At 38.2% G+C, this 21,566-nt stretch overlaps 1 protein-coding gene across 4 annotated transcripts; it reads right to left on the bottom strand.

Moving 5' to 3' along the window:
* Positions 1-575: 575 nt before the first annotated feature.
* Positions 576-19,799, bottom strand: Serbp1 (SERPINE1 mRNA binding protein 1). 4 transcript variants are annotated; one of them, XM_034512298.2, is made up of 8 exons: positions 19,357-19,799; positions 15,592-15,742; positions 14,472-14,612; positions 14,271-14,360; positions 13,604-13,723; positions 8,761-8,938; positions 4,692-4,865; positions 576-2,644 (listed from the first exon to the last, which is right to left on the bottom strand). In XM_034512298.2, exons 1-8 carry the CDS (start codon positions 19,667-19,669, stop codon positions 2,588-2,590), a joined length of 1,224 nt encoding a protein of 407 aa, XP_034368189.1. In that variant the 5' UTR covers positions 19,670-19,799; the 3' UTR covers positions 576-2,587. The 4 variants fall into 4 exon arrangements, with proteins under 4 accessions (XP_034368189.1, XP_034368191.1, XP_034368192.1 ...); XM_034512300.2 differs by having other exon boundaries at positions 13,604-13,678; XM_034512301.2 differs by having other exon boundaries at positions 13,604-13,678; positions 14,271-14,342.
* Positions 19,800-21,566: the final 1,767 nt, after the last annotated feature.

Here is a 21,566-nt window from a genome sequence, read left to right as displayed (position 1 = left end):
GTTCATGCAGCTTCACATTTTTAATTATTAATACCTGGTTTCTTCCACCTGCCAATGCTCTTAAGACACTTAAAAATAATACTTACACTTCACTTGTAAGCTCAGTATAACATTTCTATTTCAGTCATCTCTAGTAATTTATAAAAATAACAACCCGAAGGAATGCGCAATCTCTCTCCAAACCCATACCAAAAATAAACCAAATACATTCATAACTCTGCAAATGACGTATTCTGAACTGAATAAAATGAACTATAAAACCTGTTGTTACTTTAAGATCTCTCAGCAACCCCAAATAGTATTCAACTAATAACTATACTCTCCCTTTAATCCAAACTGGAAATGTCCCAAAACTTTCAACTGATACCATTTACCTTTACTAGCATTCAAGCCATTATATCCACTCTTGATGTCACTGTACTAACTTCCCTAACTTCACCATTAAGATAGGTATTCCTAGCATATATAGGACTCAGCAGGTTTATCAAATAAAAACCTCACATGATACCTAAACATTCAAAAATCTTAAAGTAGCATTATCTTAGGATAATGAAAAAGGGAAACCAAGAAACATATTAAGGGGTTCCCACTTGATTGCTTTTATCTTTTAGGAAATGAGCATGAAAATAAATTGTTATTTTCAACAAAGTTTACATTTAACTCTTGACATAAAGTGATCCTGAAAGGAAATTCACAGGTATCAGACAGAATTAACCAACTTCTTCATATTCAGCCTACTCTGAACATCTGCAATAAAATAAATGCTGCTATGTTTTCTGGTTACAGTGACTCAATGAGTAAAACTTGTGCTTCTAAGAGCAGGTGTTTTCTACATGTTGCTGAAAATCTGTAAAGATGTTACTATTAAAACAAGAATTAAGATAAAGTTTAAGCACACTGACTTAAGGGGGCATATGCTACAACCTCAAAGGTGCCAACAAGTCTACTTGCCTCGGAGAAGCAGGGGTCTAAACGTGTGAAACTTAAAGCAGCACTAGTACAGAACAAGTGCAGCGTAAGTCACCAGCTCAAGTCTATTTAAAAAAAAAAAAAAAAAAAACAATTCTTTCCAAGCTGTCAGACTTGCTGGCAACAAGATTAATAAATGCAATGAATAAATGTACTATATAGTAGCTTTTAGATGTGTACATGAAACCAATCTTCTAACTAGCAAAAAAGATCTCCAGTATTGTTATAATTACAACAGAGGTTTAAAAAAAAAAGCTGACAACTAGTCTTTAAAGCTTTGGATAAAATTCCTTCCCTATTTAATCAATAAATGTGAATAAAAATACCCTAGAAAACCTGGATTTTTTTAAATCATTCTACATATCTAGCTTTTTAATAAGCAGTGATGCTTCTGTTAAAAGAACCCATCAATTGCCTCATTATCTAATGGAGGAAATGAGAACTGATTTGTAACACTATCAACTCAAGACCCTATCATAACATACAGGAAGTTCATAAACAAGACAGCTTGTTTTAAATTTTATGGGTGGTGTTGCTGTTCCAAATTAAAGCTGGCTTTGAAAAACTAAGTTAAGATACTTTTCCATCTCAGCACACTGCCCTTTGGTTTTTATAAAACCAAATAAAGATTGTTGATTATGGATAAACATTGTGATTTCGGGGACTTTCATACACAAATACCAAATGGCTAGCTTCTTATTTTATACATGTTAACTATTAGGCATTAACTAATTTACTCTGCCCACCTTGTTCAAGGAAAGATAAAACCCACACCCACAAAACTATTTCACTAAACACAGGCTGTATCTATCAACAATAAGTAGCTTACAAGTTCCAAAAGCAGTGTTTAGTTTTACTTTTAAAATGAGGAAGCCATACATTTTAAAAGTAAATATAGGTGAATCAGGTATAATTTGAGCCTAATAAACCATGCATGAGCCAAACATTAATAAACCAATGTGTTTTGAATTTGTTCAAGTACTGACATTTCTGTATAAAGATTTAGTATACACCAGCTACCGAAAGATGTGAAAACAAAATTTCCAACTCCCAAATTAAAATATATAGTTAAAATACATAGTGGTTAGTATTCCACACAGCATAAAATCTTGTAAGTCAGAAGTTTACATGTCCCAGCTGACCATGTGTGAAAATGCAAAGCAGGTATTAAAACCAGTATTATGTCCAATATTTAAAACCAGCTTGTAATTGTAGGAACATCTAAATCCTTAATTAAAAAACACAAATGAAGTGAAAGCTTTAAACTGGTACACACTGTTCACACCTATATTTCAAGTTTGGAAATGCATATTTGCAAGCAGCAATACAAAAGTATTCATGAAGAATGCATAATCTCTGAAAATTATGAAAACATCCCTGCTACCAATACATTTCTAAATACAAAACTGACTAACATATTTGATACTTCTGTGTAGCTAGAGAAGTTCGTTTTCAAAACAGATAAAATTCAGTCTTTAGGTGTGAATGGTATGAATGACAGTCTTTTTTTTTTTTTTTTTTTTTTTTTTTAATTCTTAGTTGTTTGGGATCCTTAAGCATGCAAAAGCTTTGAACAGGAGGGTCCACAAAGGAACCAGTGTTGTATTATGGCATCCAGTTAGGCCAGAGCTGGGAATGCCTCTGGGTCATCTACATCAGGAGCAGAAGCACTTGACTGGGGAGGGAAAAACAAAAAACAAAAAACAAAACATTAGCCACAACTCTCAAATCCTGAAAATAGCCTGCTAATGTCTGTACTTAAGACACTGAATTCTAAAAAGTTCATGTTAAGACACTACACAAAATAGATCAAAGCTTCTACTTTAAAAACAAAATTATAAACCACAATAAAACTACATGTATTTGCAGTGAGCTACCTTCTGCAATGAAATACTGTAATTTACCTGACGTGCTAGGGATCATACGCAGGGTGTGTGCACTATAGGTTAAGTGTTCTACCAGAGTGACACTTCCTTTCTACCACCAACCCCCCACACACAAGATTTTTGCCACTTGCTGGCCAGGCTACCCTCAAACTCATGATCTGAATCTCCAAGTACTGGGATTATAGTTATGTGCTACCACACCAAGCATACTTATGATTTAAGTAGATTTACATGCTACACCTGGGTTCTCACTTTGTTACTAACTTTATATTTTTCACTTTGCAACGTAATAATAGTTATCAGTGAGCGATTATTTAAATGGCACATTCAATAATACAATATAATCCAATAATTATAATAACTCAATAATAGAATATAATTCAATAATAGAAAATAATCCAATTACAGCCTGGAAACAAATCCAGTTATTGAAAACCCTCATATATGTAAAACCTTCCTCTTTAAAAAAAAATTCAGAGAAAAATATCACTGATGATAAAACCTATTGCATTGCTACCACACCACTATGTGCAGCCTCCAAAGAAGCAGGTAGGGTGGTCAGTCTCAGCCTGTTGATCATAAGCCCTTAGTGACTGTGTGTGACTGTAAAGACCTTTTCACAGGGGCTACGTATCATAGATCCACGTTACAATTCACAACAGTAACAAAAATAAATAGCTATGAAACAGCAAAAAAAAAAAAAACCAAACAAACACTTATGATTGGGGACTCACAACCTAAGGAAAAGGGTTGCAGTGCCAGTGAGGTAAGGCTACAAAAAAAAAAAAAACAAAACAAAAACAAAAACAAAAACAAAACAAACAAACAAAAAAAAACCCAAAAACAAAACAACAAACAATTACTAAAATAAGTGTGGTGGTCCAAGTCTTTAAACCTCAGAACTTGGGAGGCAGCCTGATCTAACAGTGAATTCCAGGACAGACTGGTTATATGTAAAATGAGACAGTTTCAGAAACAAAAAAGTCCTCAAAATAAGATTTCAGAATTCTATGGTTTATTTCAAACTGGACACTAAGGTTACCCTTAATACTCTGTTAGCGGGAAATTCTGAATTCAAAAATCAACCCCTTGGGCATCTCTCAAACTTCTCATTAAGAATTTGTTTTAGAGTGGGGTCTGGTAGCAAAGGGCTAGTCACAAGCCTTGGGAGGGTGAGCCTGATTCCAGGTTTGGAAACAGCCTGACAGAACACCCATGGACAAAAATAACATTGAATTCCACATTGTTGTTTTTCAAGACAGAATTTCACTGTGGAGCCCTGGCTGTCTAGAACTTATTTTGTAGACCAGGCTAGTCTTGAACCACCTACCAAGTGCTGGGATGAAGGGCATATGGTACTATCACCTGGCATAAATCCCATTCTTATTTATGGCATAGACTAGTGTCTCAGAGAAACTTTTGCAATCCTAAACTTGTTTTATACCTGGATTTACTCAGCAGTGAGGATATCCCTAGGGCAAAAGATAAAATCCAGCACGCAAAAAGTGTTAACATAGCAAGCACCCTGACAGGTAGAGAGTAAGAGTTCAATAGAATGATTAATTCAACTTATTGGCAGCACTACTCTCATCATTAAGGAGCTTTAAAAGGAAAACAAAACAAAACCTAAGGCCAGATGTGGTGGCCCATGGCTTTAATCCCATGGCTCCAAAGGCAGAGTTCAAAGACAGTCCAGTCTACAGAGTGAGCTCCAGGCCAGCCAGAGCTCCACTTTCTTTCCTTAGTTCTGCTTATGCCCCTCCCTGCAAAATATCTAGCCAGTAATCTGTTGCAAATCTTAAATTGCTTAAAACAGAAAAGGCATCTTAAAATTACCTTATCAGTTCTGCTGCCGCGATTTGGACGACCACCACGCCCACGTCCACCACGTCCTCCTCTGCCACCACGTCCTGGGCGGCCTAGGTCTCCGAAATTGATCTCCAGTTGAGACGTTATATCATTTGCTGGCTTTCGGAAATGATGGTCCATAACTGAATCTTCAGCATGAGCCTACAATGTTAAATAAAAGCCCCTTGGTAATTAACATAAAATAGTGCAAAATTTTTAAAAATGCTTTCTCCCCCAAAAGACAAATTCTCAATCCTGTACTTTGCATGAACATATCCACTATCTAGCTCAACAATTAGTAAGTTCACTTGGGGCTCAGCTAGTGACCTTCAAGAATGAATTCTCTTTAATAAATTTCTTTGAATTGCAGGTAATACCAGTCCTTGATTACTGGCATATGATGCATGTGACAAGATCCCACTCTAGTCCTGAATCTTCGGCAGTGAGTACTTTTAACACTGAAAACAGTTCCTTCAAATTGGTATTCCAATATGATATGGCATCTAGTTTCTACTTGTGATAAATCTGTATTCTTTCAAAATTAGGACCTCCTTCCCAAGGCTGAATTGAATGTACACAACTTTAAGTTTTGTAGTTTATATACAAAATTACATAGGTTAAGCAAGCAGTTTACATAGGTTGAACCTACCTCAAATAATTTTTTTGTGCAACATTATTTTCAAATCAGGGGTGTTCTGTTCAAATATTCCACAATATGAAACATGTTTGGTTTCAAGCATTTTAGACAACAATTACTCATTCTTCACTGTTTCTCCACCTAAATTACCCTAACTTCAAGTCAAACAGTATAAACTTTAGAGACTCTTGGAACTATAAATTAATCCACTAAAAAGACTTTACTAATAAGGTGTTACAAAACTAAGATCTTCATACGTAAGCTATATGTCTCAGCATAGAAGGAATAAATGTGACAATTTTACAGTTTTGATTGTTTTGAAAAACACAGCAAAGATTATGGGAATGTGTTGTTTTGATTTCAAGTGTGACTGCTTCAGACTAAACACAGCAGCCGCTACAGTTTATGTTATTGTGTGACATTTGGAATTCTGGGTACTTTTCAGAGGATATAGAAATGGTAGGACCTAGAGGCAGAGTGGGTAGGTTGGTTGGAGTTTGTATGCAAAGAAAAAACAAGAAATTAGATATCCTGATTGCAAGGATCAAACTTATCCCAAGGAACTCAATGCCCTCAATCAGAAGGAAGTAATTAATCTAAGAATATAATCCCCCTTTCCAATCCCTTAATATATTCAGGAATCTTTTTCCTCTCTATCCCTTTTGCTCTCCTAATAGTGTTAGGGGATTAAAAAGGTGGGGGGAAAAAAAAAGAATCCACGAACTAGCAAAAAGAACAGCTACAATAAAAGAACTTACCTCTTAATGCCTGGCTTTTATATATTCTAGATGAAATTAGTTTTAACCCTTGGCTGAAAAGTTCCCTTAACACTAATCAAAGTTGACTTAATACACATAAAATCTATTTTGAAAGACAATATACACACTATCCTTTCTAGCTACTTAACATATCAGCTACCTAATAACAGCTATTACTATCAAACACAAATGAACATTTTCTTTACACTAGTTTCTGTATGCTGATACCCAAATTAAATTCCATTGCTTTAGTTTTGACAACATGATTTAATGGCACTAGATCAACAAATATAAATTTTAAGGAAATTTAAAAGCCAGGCATATGAATCTACAACAGCACCAAATAAAAATCATTTCTCTAGCTTGTGGGTTAAGTGTTTGTTATTTCAAACCACTGGTGTCATTTATTAACTTTCTAGAACACAGAAGCAATACAAGCTCAAGTGAATACATTTGAACCTGGATGAGTTTACCACAAAGGAGTTTTGATACTCAGAGCACATTCCTAACTTTTAGGTTGTGTTCTAGAATGTGATGATACTAAACAAATCCACTCCGATCTCTCCAGAGCACCGAAGATGTCAATTCTCCTCTAATCTCAGCTCTGTCAATACAATTATTAAGCTTGTAAGTTTATCATTCCACAAAGCTCATTTCTTGCTTCTCAGAACCACCTGTCATATAGGTAGTATCAATGTTAAATAAACCAGTAAGCCCATATTTAAACAAGTATTCACATTACAAAGATAAAATACATGTATTAACCCAGGCGACTTGATAAATAAGGATGTCAGCTTTAATGTTTTAAAACCAACTGTGTGCTGGGCAGTGGTGGCACACGCCTTTAATCCCAGCACTTGGGAGGCAGAGGCAGGTGGATTTCTGAGTTCGAGGCCAGCCTGCTCTACAGAGTGAGTTCCAGGACAGCCAGGACTACACAGAGAAACCCTGTCTCGAAAAAGCCAAAACAACAACAACAACAACAAAAACCCAAAAACAAAAAAACCCCACAAACAAACAAAAAACCCAACTGTGTATGTTATAATCTTCAAAAATAAAGTTTTCTTACTTTATATAAATACAGCAGTCCCCAATATTTGCAGAGCATATTAAAATTCAGGGAATGCCTGAAACCAGACAGCACCAAACCCTACACTATGTTATTCCTATATATGAGCTATATTAGGTTACGAAAGGGGCAAGTACACACAATGCACACAGACAGTACAGGAAAATAAACACTAAACCTTTACCACACTATTCAGAATGGCATGCAATATAAAATTATAGAGTTCTTCAATTTCCTACTTAGTATTTTGGACTTTAATTGATTAGAGGTTAACTAAAAACAGCAGCAGAAGGCAAAAATCACACATAAATAGGACTGCTGTAGTTTTCTGCCAAGCTTAGAGTAAAATCTTTTAAATTGGGCACACACTACACTGATGGATTACCTAATATCACAACTAGCTTTTTCATACTAATACATCATTTTAAACGGCAATTTTTACAATAATTTCTATAGTTCAATCAGGATTTCTATCTGTATCAGTCTACTCATACAATACTAACAATCTTATCTGCAAGAACTAGGATAAGAAAAATTTATTCTAATGGAATAAGATTTACTTTTTTAGACTTGACATTTCAAACAATTTCCATTTATATCTTTATGGAGTAAATCTTAAAAATCATCCCTTCTCTAAAACCAACTCTATTTAACTTCATTCAATTCTATTTAACAATGCTTCTCATATTGGCCTCTGCCATCAGTATGCCTAAAAACTAAAATGTATTTAGAAATTGAGTGCTAAGGGTTATGATTCAATGGCAGAAAATATATATATTTATAAAATATATTTATGTTTTATAAAATATATTTATAGCATATTTGAAGGCCTGGGTTCAATCCCCAAAATCAAAAATAAGTGAATAAGCAAAATCTCATCAAATCTTATAAATTAACATTTAATTTTACCTTTGCATAACAGTTTGAAATGCTGACACAGCCCAATTTATAACATGAATACATTCATGTATCAAAAAGGACAGCAAATGCTGCTAGAGAAAAGTATTTTATAAAAAATATGTCTGGCCAGATTCACATTTACATAAGCCTTAGCTATGACTTTCCCAAAAGTTTACATCAGTTCTCACGTTTATTAAATGAGGAAAAATATCAACATTTTCCAAGTCCTGAATATTTTTCTTTCTTAGCAAATTCCTATATCAAAATTAAGACTAAAACAAAGGTTAAGAGCTGGAGATGGCTCAGAATTTAAGAACACTGACTTCTCTTACAGAAGTCCTGAGTTTAATTCCCAACAACAACATGGTGTCTCACAACCATCTATAATGAGATCTGATGCCCTCTTCTGGTGTGTCTAAAGACAGCTACAGTGTACTCATGTAAATAAAGTAAATAAATCTTTAAAAAAAAAAGTTATCTATTAGCCAGGCAGTAGAGGCACATGCTTTTAATCCTAGCTCTTGGAGCAGGTGAATCTGAAATTCAAGGCCAGATTAGTCTATAAAGCAGGTTCCAAAACAGCCAGAGCTACAAAGAAATCCCTATCTCAAATAACAAAAGTTATCCATATGAAAATTAAAACAGAAATAACTCAAGTCACATCTGAACAAATTTAAACAATTTTAACTTTACCTCTTCACTTTTTGATTTATGCAGAACAAATCCCTTTTTCCATTGTCCATCAGCACCTTCATTTGGTTTTCGGATATTGAATTCTACTTTTGCTCGGTCTTTATTTTGAATAGCTTTCCACTCATCCAAAGTCATCTCTTTTGGACCCTCTTCCTTAACCTCTTCAACTTCGTTCTCCCTGTGAAAAAGACATTTAAATTTTATGCCTTGTGGCAGATAATAACTTGTAGGAAAATACTTGGTGAGGTTCAGAGCACTCACTGACTTGGCACACTCATGATAGCTCACTACTCCCTGTGACTCCAGCTCCAGGAGATAGAAAGCCCTCTTCTGAGGCAACAGAGAAGCAAATGGTACACATACACAGATATAGGCAAAACAGTCAAATGCATAAATCAAAAATTTAAAAATGTATATTTCAAATTACAATAAGAAAGTAATTGTTAGTACTCTGCTAGAAAAGACTATTATTGAAAGTAGAGTCGCGGCTTTCTATATAACCCAGTGACCGTGTCCAACATGCAGGACGGAAGAACATGCAGGAGAAGACAGCACCAGTCTATTTGCCCATTTATTTGTGTTTACAAATTAACTTGCCTTCTTAAATGAATATTTACCATGAACTGGCCTTATTAACATTTCTTTGAAACTTTATTTTAAACTGTACCATCTTGTATAAATAATTTCTTTTTCTTAAAACAGTGTATGCGGCACCTACAAGTATTCATATGTGCCTGGCCACATAGAGGCATGCCAAAGGTCAATGTTGGGGGTAGAAAAATCTTCCCATCCTCACTAAAAGTGGTAAGGTTGGTCAGATGCACACCCATGCTTAAAGCTCGAGCAGCAGATGCTTTACTGACTGAACCAAGCCCACCCCATCGTTTTTACTTCATAAAGGAGACCATTATATCTAATGTTCTCCTACTTCAGCACCCAAAGTATAAAAGCCTAATGTCTACAAATCTGAAATTCTACTTAATTCTCAACTCAAACCAACCAACCTCTAACACATATGAACAAGACACTGAGGCCTCATTAGTAATGGGACTGTCCACAAACTGGTTTCAGTATTTATCCCAATATAGTTATTTCCCAATATAATTCCTAGGTTAACTATTTTAATTATCTGTTCCCCTTTCTACATAAAGCACAGGCCTAGGGATCCAATATCTTAGTCTAATTCCAAATGTCACCAAACAAATCATTTGCTATTTTTGGGAGCTGTGCTTCCTTCCAAAGATAGCAAGTGATTTAGTTTAGCATCATTGCTAAAATGTCTTTATGTAGTTCTTGATATTTGGACAGATTCTAGTCTTATAACTTCCTGGAGTAAATTTGCATTCAATCTTGACAGGATGTTGAATAAAGTCTATCAAATCATTTTCCAAATAGAATTAATGCCCTGGAATTGCCCTAATGATTCATCAATTCTCACAGTAATGCCTACCTTTAAAAACTACTGGAAGTTTTGCTTCTTAAACCTATCCTTCAAATATCCTTACATTTGGTTTCCCTCTACTAAGAGTAGACTACTAACATGGTGACCATCATCTTCATTAGAATAATTACCCCAACTGCTCCTGGGTCCTGACTAGAGAAATCCTTTCTAATATTCCATGAATATATAATTTTCTTCTGAGAAAGTCTTTGAGAATCATTCTGAAAGTGACTCAAATTTGTTTAATAAAGAAAAAGGATGTGTTGAGTACCATTAATCCCCATTATGCTTACCCTCCAAAGTAACACATTTCATATTAAATTCTTTTCTTGTCTTGTTTTTCAAGCACTGGTCTGGCTGTCCTGAACTCTTTCTGTAGACCAGGCTCACCTCAAACTCAGAGATTCACCTGCCTCTTCATCCCAAGTACTGGGATTGAAGCTGCACACCACCACCAAGTAACATAATTAAAAATTCTCAATGTAAAAGACCATCTATTTCCTTTTACTTTTGTATATTCCAGTGATATTCCAACAACCTCACAAAATACAATGCTTCTCTCTTCATTAAGAGTTGTTCACCAAAATAGCACTTTATATTTCTATTCCTTTTTCTCAAGTCACTTCAGAGGGTCTGTAGCCCAGGCTGGCCTTGAATTCCTGATCATCTTGCATCCACCTCCTAACTGCTATAATTATGGGCTTATGTCATCATGCCCAGCTACCAGAGCTACTCCTTTGAAAAAAAAAAGGAAGCTTAGAAAGAATACTCCTTTCTCTGATTGATCTAATGTGGCCTGAAAATCATTGTCCTAGATGAAATGACACAGACCCAACAGTTCCAAAAAGATGAATCCATGTATTTACAGCCAATTTTTTTTTTACATAAGATCCCAAGAACATACACACTGAAAAATGACAATCTCTTCAATAAATGATACTAGGAAACATAGGCTTTCTCCTACGCTCTATAGGAAAACCAATTCTTTAACAGTTAAAAATTGTAAATGAATGGATTGAAATGGAGAGTGGTGGCACATGCCTTTAATCCCTGATCTAGAGACAAAAGCAAGCAGATCTTATAAACTGAAGCCAGCCTAGGCTACATATTGAGTTCTATGCCAGCATTACAAAATTGTCTTATCAAAAACCAAACAGGACTGAGAAATGATTCAGCCGTTGAGAGCCACTCTTCCTGAGAACCCAGACTTGAGCATCAGAACCTACTTGCTCTCATCTACAACCCCAGGTCCAGATCTAATGACACCCTCTGGGTACTGCACATGTGTCTTGTATATACAAACATTCACATAAAACATCTACCCATACATAAAACTAAAAATAACAACAAAGTTCAAATGGCAAGAATACCTCAGGGAATTGGTTTGGCCAATGACCCCAAAAAGCAAGGAAACAAAAGCAAAATCTGACCAATGGGATTTCATCAAACAGAAAAACAATGTGCACAGACAGAAGGAAATACATCATAACCTATTCACCAACATGTTAAGAAACTCAAATAGCTCAACAACAACAAAAAATCGAAAATGAGTAAATAATGGGGCTAGCACCTGGGTGCTTTGAGTTCAAGGCCAGCCAGTGTGGTCTACAAAGTGAGCTCTAGGGCAGCCAGAGCTGTTACACAGAAAAACACTGTCCGGAAAAAGACAAAAAAAAAAAAAGGGGGGGGGATAGAAAAAGCTTTTTTCCCCCAAAAGAAATACAACCACCGGGTGGTGGTGGCGCATGCCTTTAATCCCAGCACTTCAGAGGCAGAGGCAGGCGGATTTCTGAGTTCAAGGCCAGCCTGGTCTACAGAGTGAGTTCCAGGACAGCCAGGGCTACACAGAGAAACCCTGTCTCAAAAAACCAAAAAACCAAAAAAAAAAAAAAAAAAAAAAACTGGCCACAAAGTATATGAAAAGGTTCAACATCAGTAATTAAAACCAATAGGGCTGGGGATGTAACTCAGATGGCAGTGTATACCTAGAACTTAAGAGTCCTGACAATGCAAACTAGCCATGACTGGGCACACCTAGAATCCCTGCACTCTGGAAAGGATCATACATAAGCAAAGTAGTCCTTCATTACATAGTTCAAAGGGAAGTCAGGGAGGGCTACAAGAGACACTGACTATAAAAAAATAAAACATCAAACCACAGTACAATAATCAACTTCATTCTAGTCATAAATGGCTATTAACAGGAAGAAATGCTGGTGAGGGTTCAGAGAAAATACCCTCACTCAAACCGTATCACAATGGAAATCAAAGACTGTCAAAAGAATAAAAACCTAGAACCAGACCTGTCAATTTCACCAGTTAAAATATATTATGCTGAACTTTTTCAACTTTTCCTGGAGAGGCAAGAAAAACGTGTATTTATTCCAGATCAAGCACACAAAGGCATTATTTTAGCTGCCTGGTGCACCAATGAGCTTCACTAGTTATTTACATTAACACAGGAAACATGAGAAATAACACCAAAAAAAGCTTACTGCCTACCCTTCAGCAATCACTAATGGCTCACACATTCAGAGTCCTAGACCACCTGGCAAGCTCCACTAGAACCAATGCTTAGCAGCAGCTACTGATTTCAAGACAGCAGTGCTCGTGTCGTAACCCAACGTATCCAAAGAAAATAAAATCAGTGTGCCAAAAATACACCCAATATCCCGTTGTTTACTACAGCACCCTCTTCTGTCCTGTGTAGATACTGCATGAATGCAGTGCACTTAACACCCATGCAGGCATACACACATATACATGAAATTTAACAAAATACTAATCAACTAATAAAACATTCTCATCATCGCTTTTCATGGTTTCAAATAATTTGCTGCTCAAAATTCACATCAATAGAAAAAACTTTGAGTTGGACATAATTTACCAAGTCATTTCAAGTTGTCTTGTTTTAGTTTGTATAACTGAAAATGTAGATTACTTTGAACTATGACTAAACACTACAAATACCTCTTATACCAAAACTTGGTTCAGTTTTTAATAATTCTACCTATAAATCCTATCAAGTCAGTTCAAATACAAAGGACTTTGTTCCTTTCCTTCATCCTTGAGTAGCAAGAGATCATTTTTTTTATTAGCTCTAAAAGGCTTTACTTAAAATACATATATTCTTTCAAAATAAATACACCTTTCTAAGGTGTATGAAAACAGTACAATTACCAAGCCAGCAACCACTGAACAATGTACACTTCTACATTCTCAGTACTTAGAATTCCAGGCCACCCTGAACTACACAAGACAGTATCTCTAATCAAGAAAGTCTCCTCTAGTTGATACAATCAAATAACCGCATAAAATTACAGTTACCTCACTGGGGAAAAAAAAAAAAACCCAGACAGACTTCCACGTTGGAGTATTACTTCCTCACACAAAAGCACTTACTTATTTTCAGTGTCTGCCACTGGGTGCTCTTCACCTTCAGGTGTTTCCTCAGTCACATTTGATTGATCCAAATCACTGCAATTATAAGACATTTGTTTCTGAATGTATCTGGGTGACTCTCTAAGGAAAGAAAGAAGAGAGGCGTCTAGGTCCATTTACACATAGCCAAAATTCCTTCATATCATAGTAAAAACTCTTTATATATTTACTAATTTTATTTCTACTAATTTTACTCTCCAATAGACCTCTAAGAGAAAACAAATTATTAAATTAGCTAACACACTTTTAAAACAAGGTTTTCTAAGTCAGACACAGCAGTAGAGGGCTGTAATTACATAGCAAGTACAAGGCTAACCTCAACTGAACAAGACTACAATAGCTACAGTTAGCACTATTAGTCATAATATTCCCAACACCCTCATCACAGGGCTTCAGGACTATATACACATCCATTATCAAAATAAAACTATTAATATGCTTAAGTATAAAAATTTGGTCATTTAATATAAACATATCTCAAGACACTGTAAAGTTATATATAGCTTTAAGACAAAACATCAATTCTTGCTTCAGAAAAAAAATTTAAGTTATTGATAATCCACTACTAAGTTAGCAGTTTTGGTTTAACTGAAATTATGTAACTTAAAAAAAAAATCAGAATACCAACGTTAATTCATCTTTGACAGTTCCCCAGTTGTGAGATCCGCTACCTCCGCGTTTGTCCTCATGCTTCAGGCCACTGTAATGTGAAAAAGAACTAACAAAACTGAGTTAACATTATACTCTTTAGTTCTAGAAATTCAAATTTTGTTTTTACTAAATAAGCACATTTAAATCTCATATATACAACAATCAATATAAGACTTACGATCTATCACTTCCACTATGCCTATCAAATTCACGCTTGCCACGAGAATCAAATCCATCGCCTCGGCCCATTCCACGTCCACGGCCTCCTCGACCCCTTCCAAGACCACCTCGGCCTCGAATAGGCCGTTCAATAATCGGTCTACAAAGCAAATTAAAAAATTATATCTCTAATGTTTCCAGAAACTAGAAAACTTCCAGAAACTGAAAAATCCACTCCAAGCTCAAAAACATAAAATATACTCCCTGGCTCATAACCCAACAACTAAATATATGGTGTAGAAAATTCCAAGTTTATTTCTACTCATATATGGGAGAATTAGAAACTGTTTTGCTATTCTTTACAGCATTGCGGGCTAGAACGCATTGACTTACTGACTCACTTCATGTCATAATGCTATTCACCTACCTATACACACAAAAACTACAATCATCACAAGGAGCTTGCATGGGGCGTGAGGGAGAGCCAATACCACTGTCCTTTTAAACTCAGTGTCTGGGCAGAGAAAGGAAAAAAAATGGACACTGGCTTAATTAAAATATTACTATTAAGAGATCTAACTTAAAACATGTTATAAAAAATGTAAATGTAATGCACATTTACATTTCTCTGAAATACACAAAGTAGTCACTCCAACTACTCTGCCCAACTCACATATTTACATTAAGATCTAACTAAGCCCTGCCGGGCAGTGGTGACACACACCTTTAATCCCAGCACTTGGGAGGCAGAGGCAGGCAGAGGCAGATTTCTGAGTTCGAGGCCAGCCTGGTCTACTGAGTGAGTTCCAGGACAGCCAGGGCTACACAGAGAAACCCTGTCTCGGAAAAAAAAAAACAAAAACAAAAACAAAGAGATCTAACTAGGGGCTGGAGAGTGGTTCAGGGGTGACTGCTCTACCAAAGGTCCTGAGTTCAATTCCAAGCAACGACATGGTGGCTCTCACAACCATCTGTGATGGGATCAGATGCCCTCTTCTGGCGTGTCTGAAGACAGCTACAGTGCACTCACGTATATAAAATAAGTAAGTCTTAAAAAAATAAAATAAATATTAAAAAAATATTTTAAAAAAGATCTAACTATAAGGAGACAAAGCAAGAAAACCTTATTTAATGCTTACCTATCAACTGAAAATTCACCTCCTTCACCTTTTTCTTCAAGTGGCTTTTCAAATCTTCTTTCACGTGGTGGTCGCCTTTCTGGTCTCCTATCAATTATTTTCCCATCTCCCTGAAGTTGCTGATCAGGTCTTCTTCCAACTCGCCTTATTCCTTATGACAAATAACCAACATAAGTAAATCATTTTTATATTACAAAAAGTTTAGGCTAAATTATTAAAGCTGATGGGCATCATCCATGTATAGTTAACCAACTAGAACATTCCTATTCAACAGTAAATAATATCTCAAGCTTCATCTACAAGCATTCTATAACTGACAAATCACTAGCTACCATCACTCCTTTCTTTAGTTTCCAAGTCAAAGTCTCTTACTATGAAATTTTAAACTTATATACAGTTCAATCAAGGAATATATTTTTGGCTTTTAAAACATCAAAGCTAATACCAGTAGCCACTCATAAATAACAAAGCACTAGATATGCCCCTCAGAAGAATGAAATTTACCCTATATTATTCTATATCATCTAGATGGGGAGGCAATAAAGAACTCTTTGATTCTATAAAATTGTAATTCTGAAAGGAAAACAAAAGGCACTTATGAATTCTAAAAACAACTTTAATTTAAGACAGCTATTTGAACTAGACAGTCCTACAACACTAATACTAGACTGGGTAAGGCAGGTTTACAAATTCAAGGCCATGTCCCAACTCCATCCCAAACAAGCAGAGCTATTTAACCAGAAAAAAACCCCACCTTTCTCAGACCCAAATATTCAAAGTCCAAGTATGTGTACACATATCTCTATATATATATTCCCAAATTTATTTTTTTTAACACTATCATGTAACCAGTAGGAAATACTTCATTATTAGTATAGATAGTAAGCCTTTTTCTTCTAGGTCTGCTCTTACAAGTATCTGTTTTCAAAGCATCTTCACAAATTAGACACAGAAAGACCTTTTAGCAATTAAATGCCCAGGAGGCTGCAACTTTAGCTCACTCATTACCAGGGTGTTAGTAACATGTACAGCCCTGAGTTCAGTCACAGAACCCACTCTCAAAAAAAAAAAATTTATGACACTGATATTTAAAGCATTAACTAATTTTCCTGCCTTTATTTTTTTGATAACATAGGGAACTCACAAAAAGAATATAAATTGATTATTGGTACTCTAAAAGACAAGCTGATAGTTAAATGCATGCCCAACATTTCAAATATGCTAATTTCCAAGCCATAGGTGTTGACAGTCCAAAACACAAAATCAGAAAATGAGAAATTGTTTTTGTAAAATTTTAAATGTGACTAATTCTAAGAAAATGGAACACCATCAAGATATATTTATTTGTTCAGATATCTTTAACCAGCCATACAGTAAAGGTGAAATCCCTTAATATTTAAAGCTCAGTCTCTGTAAATTCTCAGGGCAAGCCTTCAATATAGCCCTTAGACCAAGGCATTCACATATATTTCATCAGAGGTATAGGGTATTGGGGTGGAGCTATAGAACCAGCTCAGTCCTTGTAATGATAACCAAGCTAAACACACCCAAGGAACAATGGCTTGCTTCCCCACCCAACCTTCAGTATGAGGCCTACATAATCAGAAAAAAAAACTTACTAAACTCATCAAGGGGTGGTAATGCAGCTCAATGAGAGCTACTTTCGCTTAGTTTGCAAAAGGCTGGGTTCTGCCACTATCACAAAATTCATCTACTGAAAAATTATACTTTTAAAAAAGCATGCAAGGTTCTTTTACTGTACTTACCAGATACTTGAGCTCTTCACTGCACTAATAACCAGAGTTGGTTTTTTTTTTGCTAAACCCAAAAAACCTGGTCTACACTTAAAAGACATTTTGCCAGTTCTCAAGTTCTTCAAATAGAGAAAAGCTACAAAATTTATGTAAGAAAAACATTACATTCCAGCATTGTGTTTGAGACAGGACACACCATAGGTTAATAATTGTTTCCATTCTTAGAGATAGTTACTTTGTTTATTAGTCTACAACCACTAATACACAGCACTGACTGGCATTTTTATTCTACATTTCCCCTTATGTATATATAACCTTGTTTAAAATCATCTCTGGTTTAAGAGTGATCTAAGTGTTTGGGATGTGGAATGCAAAATTTTCCCCAGCACGAACAAGGTTATGAGTTCAATACCCAATACAACCCACAGAAGAAGACTTGGAAGTAACTTAGAAAAAAATGTTGACTACTAATGTGAAAAAGTTTTCTGAAGTAAATGACAAACTTAATCCTGGCTATATATAAAAATGCCCTACACTGATGACAGTTTACTGATGACAATGCTAGTTTACAGGAAGATCATAAATTGGCTTCGTGGTGAAAACTGAGTAATTTAAAATCAGGCTTCATGCTCTCAAGATTTTTAATGAGTTCATCTACCTGATGTGTTTTATTTACTCAACTTATTAATATACTTCTGCGAATTACAGTCATCGAGGAGGTAAATTTGAGCAGTTTAAAATACACCAATCAGTGTCTCTAACACAGGAATTAAATGTCTTATTCATCTATGTAATGTCAAGAAGCTTAATCGGCTCAGTACTTCTGCCCAAGTGATGTTTTCTAACACTCCAGACTATGCTTCCAAATCTTTTAACAGAATTCTTTCCTTTTATAAATCTACTAGGTACTGGATGTTTCACTCTAAGCCTTTACTAAAAGACACCCCTCCCTCAAAAAAAAAAAAAAAAAAACTTAAAACCTAACACAAGCTAAAGAGAAACAATTCCTTTCATGAGCACGTGGCAGTAAGAAGCACTTTAACATAATAGCAATTTTAAGACTCACAGATTATTCTATAGCTACTCGCTATTGATTTTTCACTCTTTCTTAGTCCCTAATTGCTTTGCCTTCTCAATCACAATAAGCCAGTAGTGGAGAAGAATGCTAAAAGCGAAACAACTATGAAACTTCTAGTGCCCTAGAAGAGCCTATTTACCGCCAATGAAGACCCGACCACGCTGGACGCACGTGCGGAGGACAAGCTGCAGACTGAGCTTTGCTGCCGGGACGTGACAGGCTGGGAGCACTTATTTCGTCCACGAGGCCCCCGAGCTGGCAAAGCCCTGTGACCTGGGGGCTCCAGGGAGTTGGAAGAAGGGACCGAGCCATGAGATGGGTTCCGCTAATGGCCAGTCTTTATTCAGAACTCCCTGTAAAGTGAGTGGGGCCAGATTGTCCCCTCCGACACTTTCATCCCCGCCGGTAAGTTACAGTAAGTAACTAGCGCGCGAGCGAGAGGGCACAACACAAAACGCACACGTGGGACACCAACAGCAACTCCCTCCGCTCTTACAACAGTGGCCCCCCCCCAAACAGACGCAGCCCGAGTGGGAACTCCAAGCCCAGGCCCTTCCTTCAGGGTCCCCCGCCATTGTGGGACAAGATGGCAGGGCAGGAGCCCACAGCGGGCAGCGGCAGCCAGGAGCTCGCCGGGCAGGAAGCAGTGCCCGCCTGCTCCCGGGCGCGCTGAGCCAGGAGGCGAGCGCCCGGCAGGAATCGGCGGGAACGCCCGGGCCGCCCTCTCCGAGCACGCTCAGCCCGAGGCGGGAAGGCTCCCGCCGAGCCTGCGAGCGGCGTGGACTCGGGAGCAGCCACGCTCCGGGCACCGTAAGGGGCTCCGAGGGCTCCGCGGCCCCTCCGGCTGCTCGAGCGAGCGAGCGAGCGAGCGAGCGGCGCACGCCCCCGTCCTGCCCGCCAGCCCGGTCTCCCCACCGCCTCGGCCGGCTTTACCTTCTTTCTTAAGCGCCACCGGCGGCTGCGTCTCCTCCTTTTTGTCAGGCACGCCGACGCTGGGGGGCAGCGGGTTCTTGCGGTCTTTCTGGGACTCTTTACGCAACTGTTTGCCTGCCGCGTTGGAGTTGGTCTGGGCCGCGGCCTGAGCCGCGCTCTTGGCCCCGGGGCCCCCAACGCCGCCCCCGCCGGCTTCTTTTTTCTTGTTCTCTGCTGCCTTCAGTACCTCGAAAGGGTCCGATTCGTCGTCAAATAGCTGGTCGAATCGGTTGGTGACCACGCAGCCGAAGCCTTCCTGTAGGTGCCCAGGCATGATGGTGGCTCGGCGGCGCGTTCCTCCACGGATTGCAGCGGACCGCGCCGAGCCAAAAGCGCCTGCTTCAGCTCTTCCCACAAGATGGCCGGGCTGAGAGAGGGGGGCCGCCTTCTCTTCCGGCGCCAGGCACACATCCGGGAGCGGCCCGCGCCGCACAGCACCATGGGGCGTGTAGGCCACAGCTTACCATCCTGAGCTGTCTGGTTACTCCTGAACCACAACTCCCAGCGTGCACCGCGCAGCAACTCTTCGCGCGCGCCGGAGAGGCGGGATCTCAAGGAAAGAGTGCAGCGTGCTCGCTGAAGGTGGGGAAGCGAGTACGGGGCGGAGTTCTGCCACCTGCTCTTGTCACCCTTAAACTCTCGGTCTTTAGATACCTCTGAAAACAGGAAAACGTGAGGGCGTCTTCTGCTCATGAAACTGCCCTCTGTCTTTGGTTTCACTTACTCCGTCTCCGGCCGAGGACTTTCTCCACCTTTCTGGGAGGGTCAAGGTGACTCCCAGACCTAGTAACTGGAGCCTCAAAAACTTCCGGGGGGTGGGGGGTGCCACACTAGCCTCTGGTAGATTGCTACCGCACAGCTGCACGTCCCTGACTGTTGGGTTTCTAGAGCTGCGTCCTCCACCCTTCGTAAGAAATCAGGGCAATTCTGTTTAATGTGGAACGGAATTCCAGGTTTGCTCTCACCGATCACGAATCTGCGTGGCAGAACGAATCCACAAGAGGAGTTGAACTATCTGGGTTGCGCGCCTTTTCCGGTCATTGCGACCACGCTTTAAGAGCTATTAAGTCCTGCCCGGCAAGCCTCCAAAACAGTGTTTGTGGAAATGCTTTCTAGAGTCAGCGCGATTAATTAATCTGTCGGTATCTGGTCAGCCAAAGCTTAAGAGGGAGCCGGTGTTAGTAAAATGTACTCCAGAGCAGGAGGTGGTAGCGCGTGCCTTTAATCTGAGCACTTAGGAGGCAGAGGCAGGTGAATCTCTGAGTTCAAGGCTAACCAGATCAACAGAGCAAGTTACAAAATAGCAGGGGTTACATGAGAAATAGCTCTGTGTCGAGCTCCCCAAATGTGCCTAAGAGGAAATGTTTTACAGTACATTGAATATTATGTGTGAAGGAAGGAAACTTGTTTAGTAATGACATGCTAACTCTGACATTAGTTGGGAGCCTTAAATCCCACTAAGGCAATATACACTATAGTTTTCAATCTTTTCCACTGGTGCAGGATGTAATAGAAAACATATCTCAGGTAGCAGATACTAGAAATGTTTCATCCTCACATCACTTTTGATAAATAACTATCCCCTTTCCACAGTGATGAAATCATGTAAAAAGTAGTAAGACTTACCAAGTTCACACTTACATTAAGTGCTAGTGGCAATCTTATAGCTGCACTGAGACTGTTGACATCAATTTTGTAAACCAATCTCTATTCTGATAGAAGTTAAGACAAGCCTTTAATCCCAGCACTTGGGAGGCAGAGGCAGGCAGATTTCTGAGTTCGAGGCCAGCCTGGTCTACAGAGTGAGTTCCAGGACAGCCAGGGCTACACGGGAAAAAAAAAAAACAAAAACAAAAAAAACAAAAAAAAAAAAGAAGTTCAGACAAGTACTGAAATTCCAGTAACTACTGAGGTTTAAACAACATGGTTGAAGATAACAATTTCTGAGCAGACTTAAGTCAATTCCTTGAGGAAACTAGAACATGGAGTTATATTACAGGCATCTTATGTTCTATCCTTCTTAATGCCAAAATCACTTATTTCCAAATTGCTTCATTTCCCCCCACATCCACACTCTCTCTCCCATGGCCTGTGTTGTGTTTCATAACCAATGCCCAACCAGTAGCTCTTAGCCATACTCTCTCTACCCTTTGAAAATAGCTCAAGAACAA

The sequence above is a fragment of the Arvicanthis niloticus genome, chromosome 9 (assembly GCF_011762505.2).
Source record: "Arvicanthis niloticus isolate mArvNil1 chromosome 9, mArvNil1.pat.X, whole genome shotgun sequence".
In the NCBI taxonomy this organism is placed as follows: domain Eukaryota; kingdom Metazoa; phylum Chordata; class Mammalia; order Rodentia; family Muridae; genus Arvicanthis; species Arvicanthis niloticus.
This window is presented reverse-complemented; position numbering and strand designations above follow the sequence as displayed.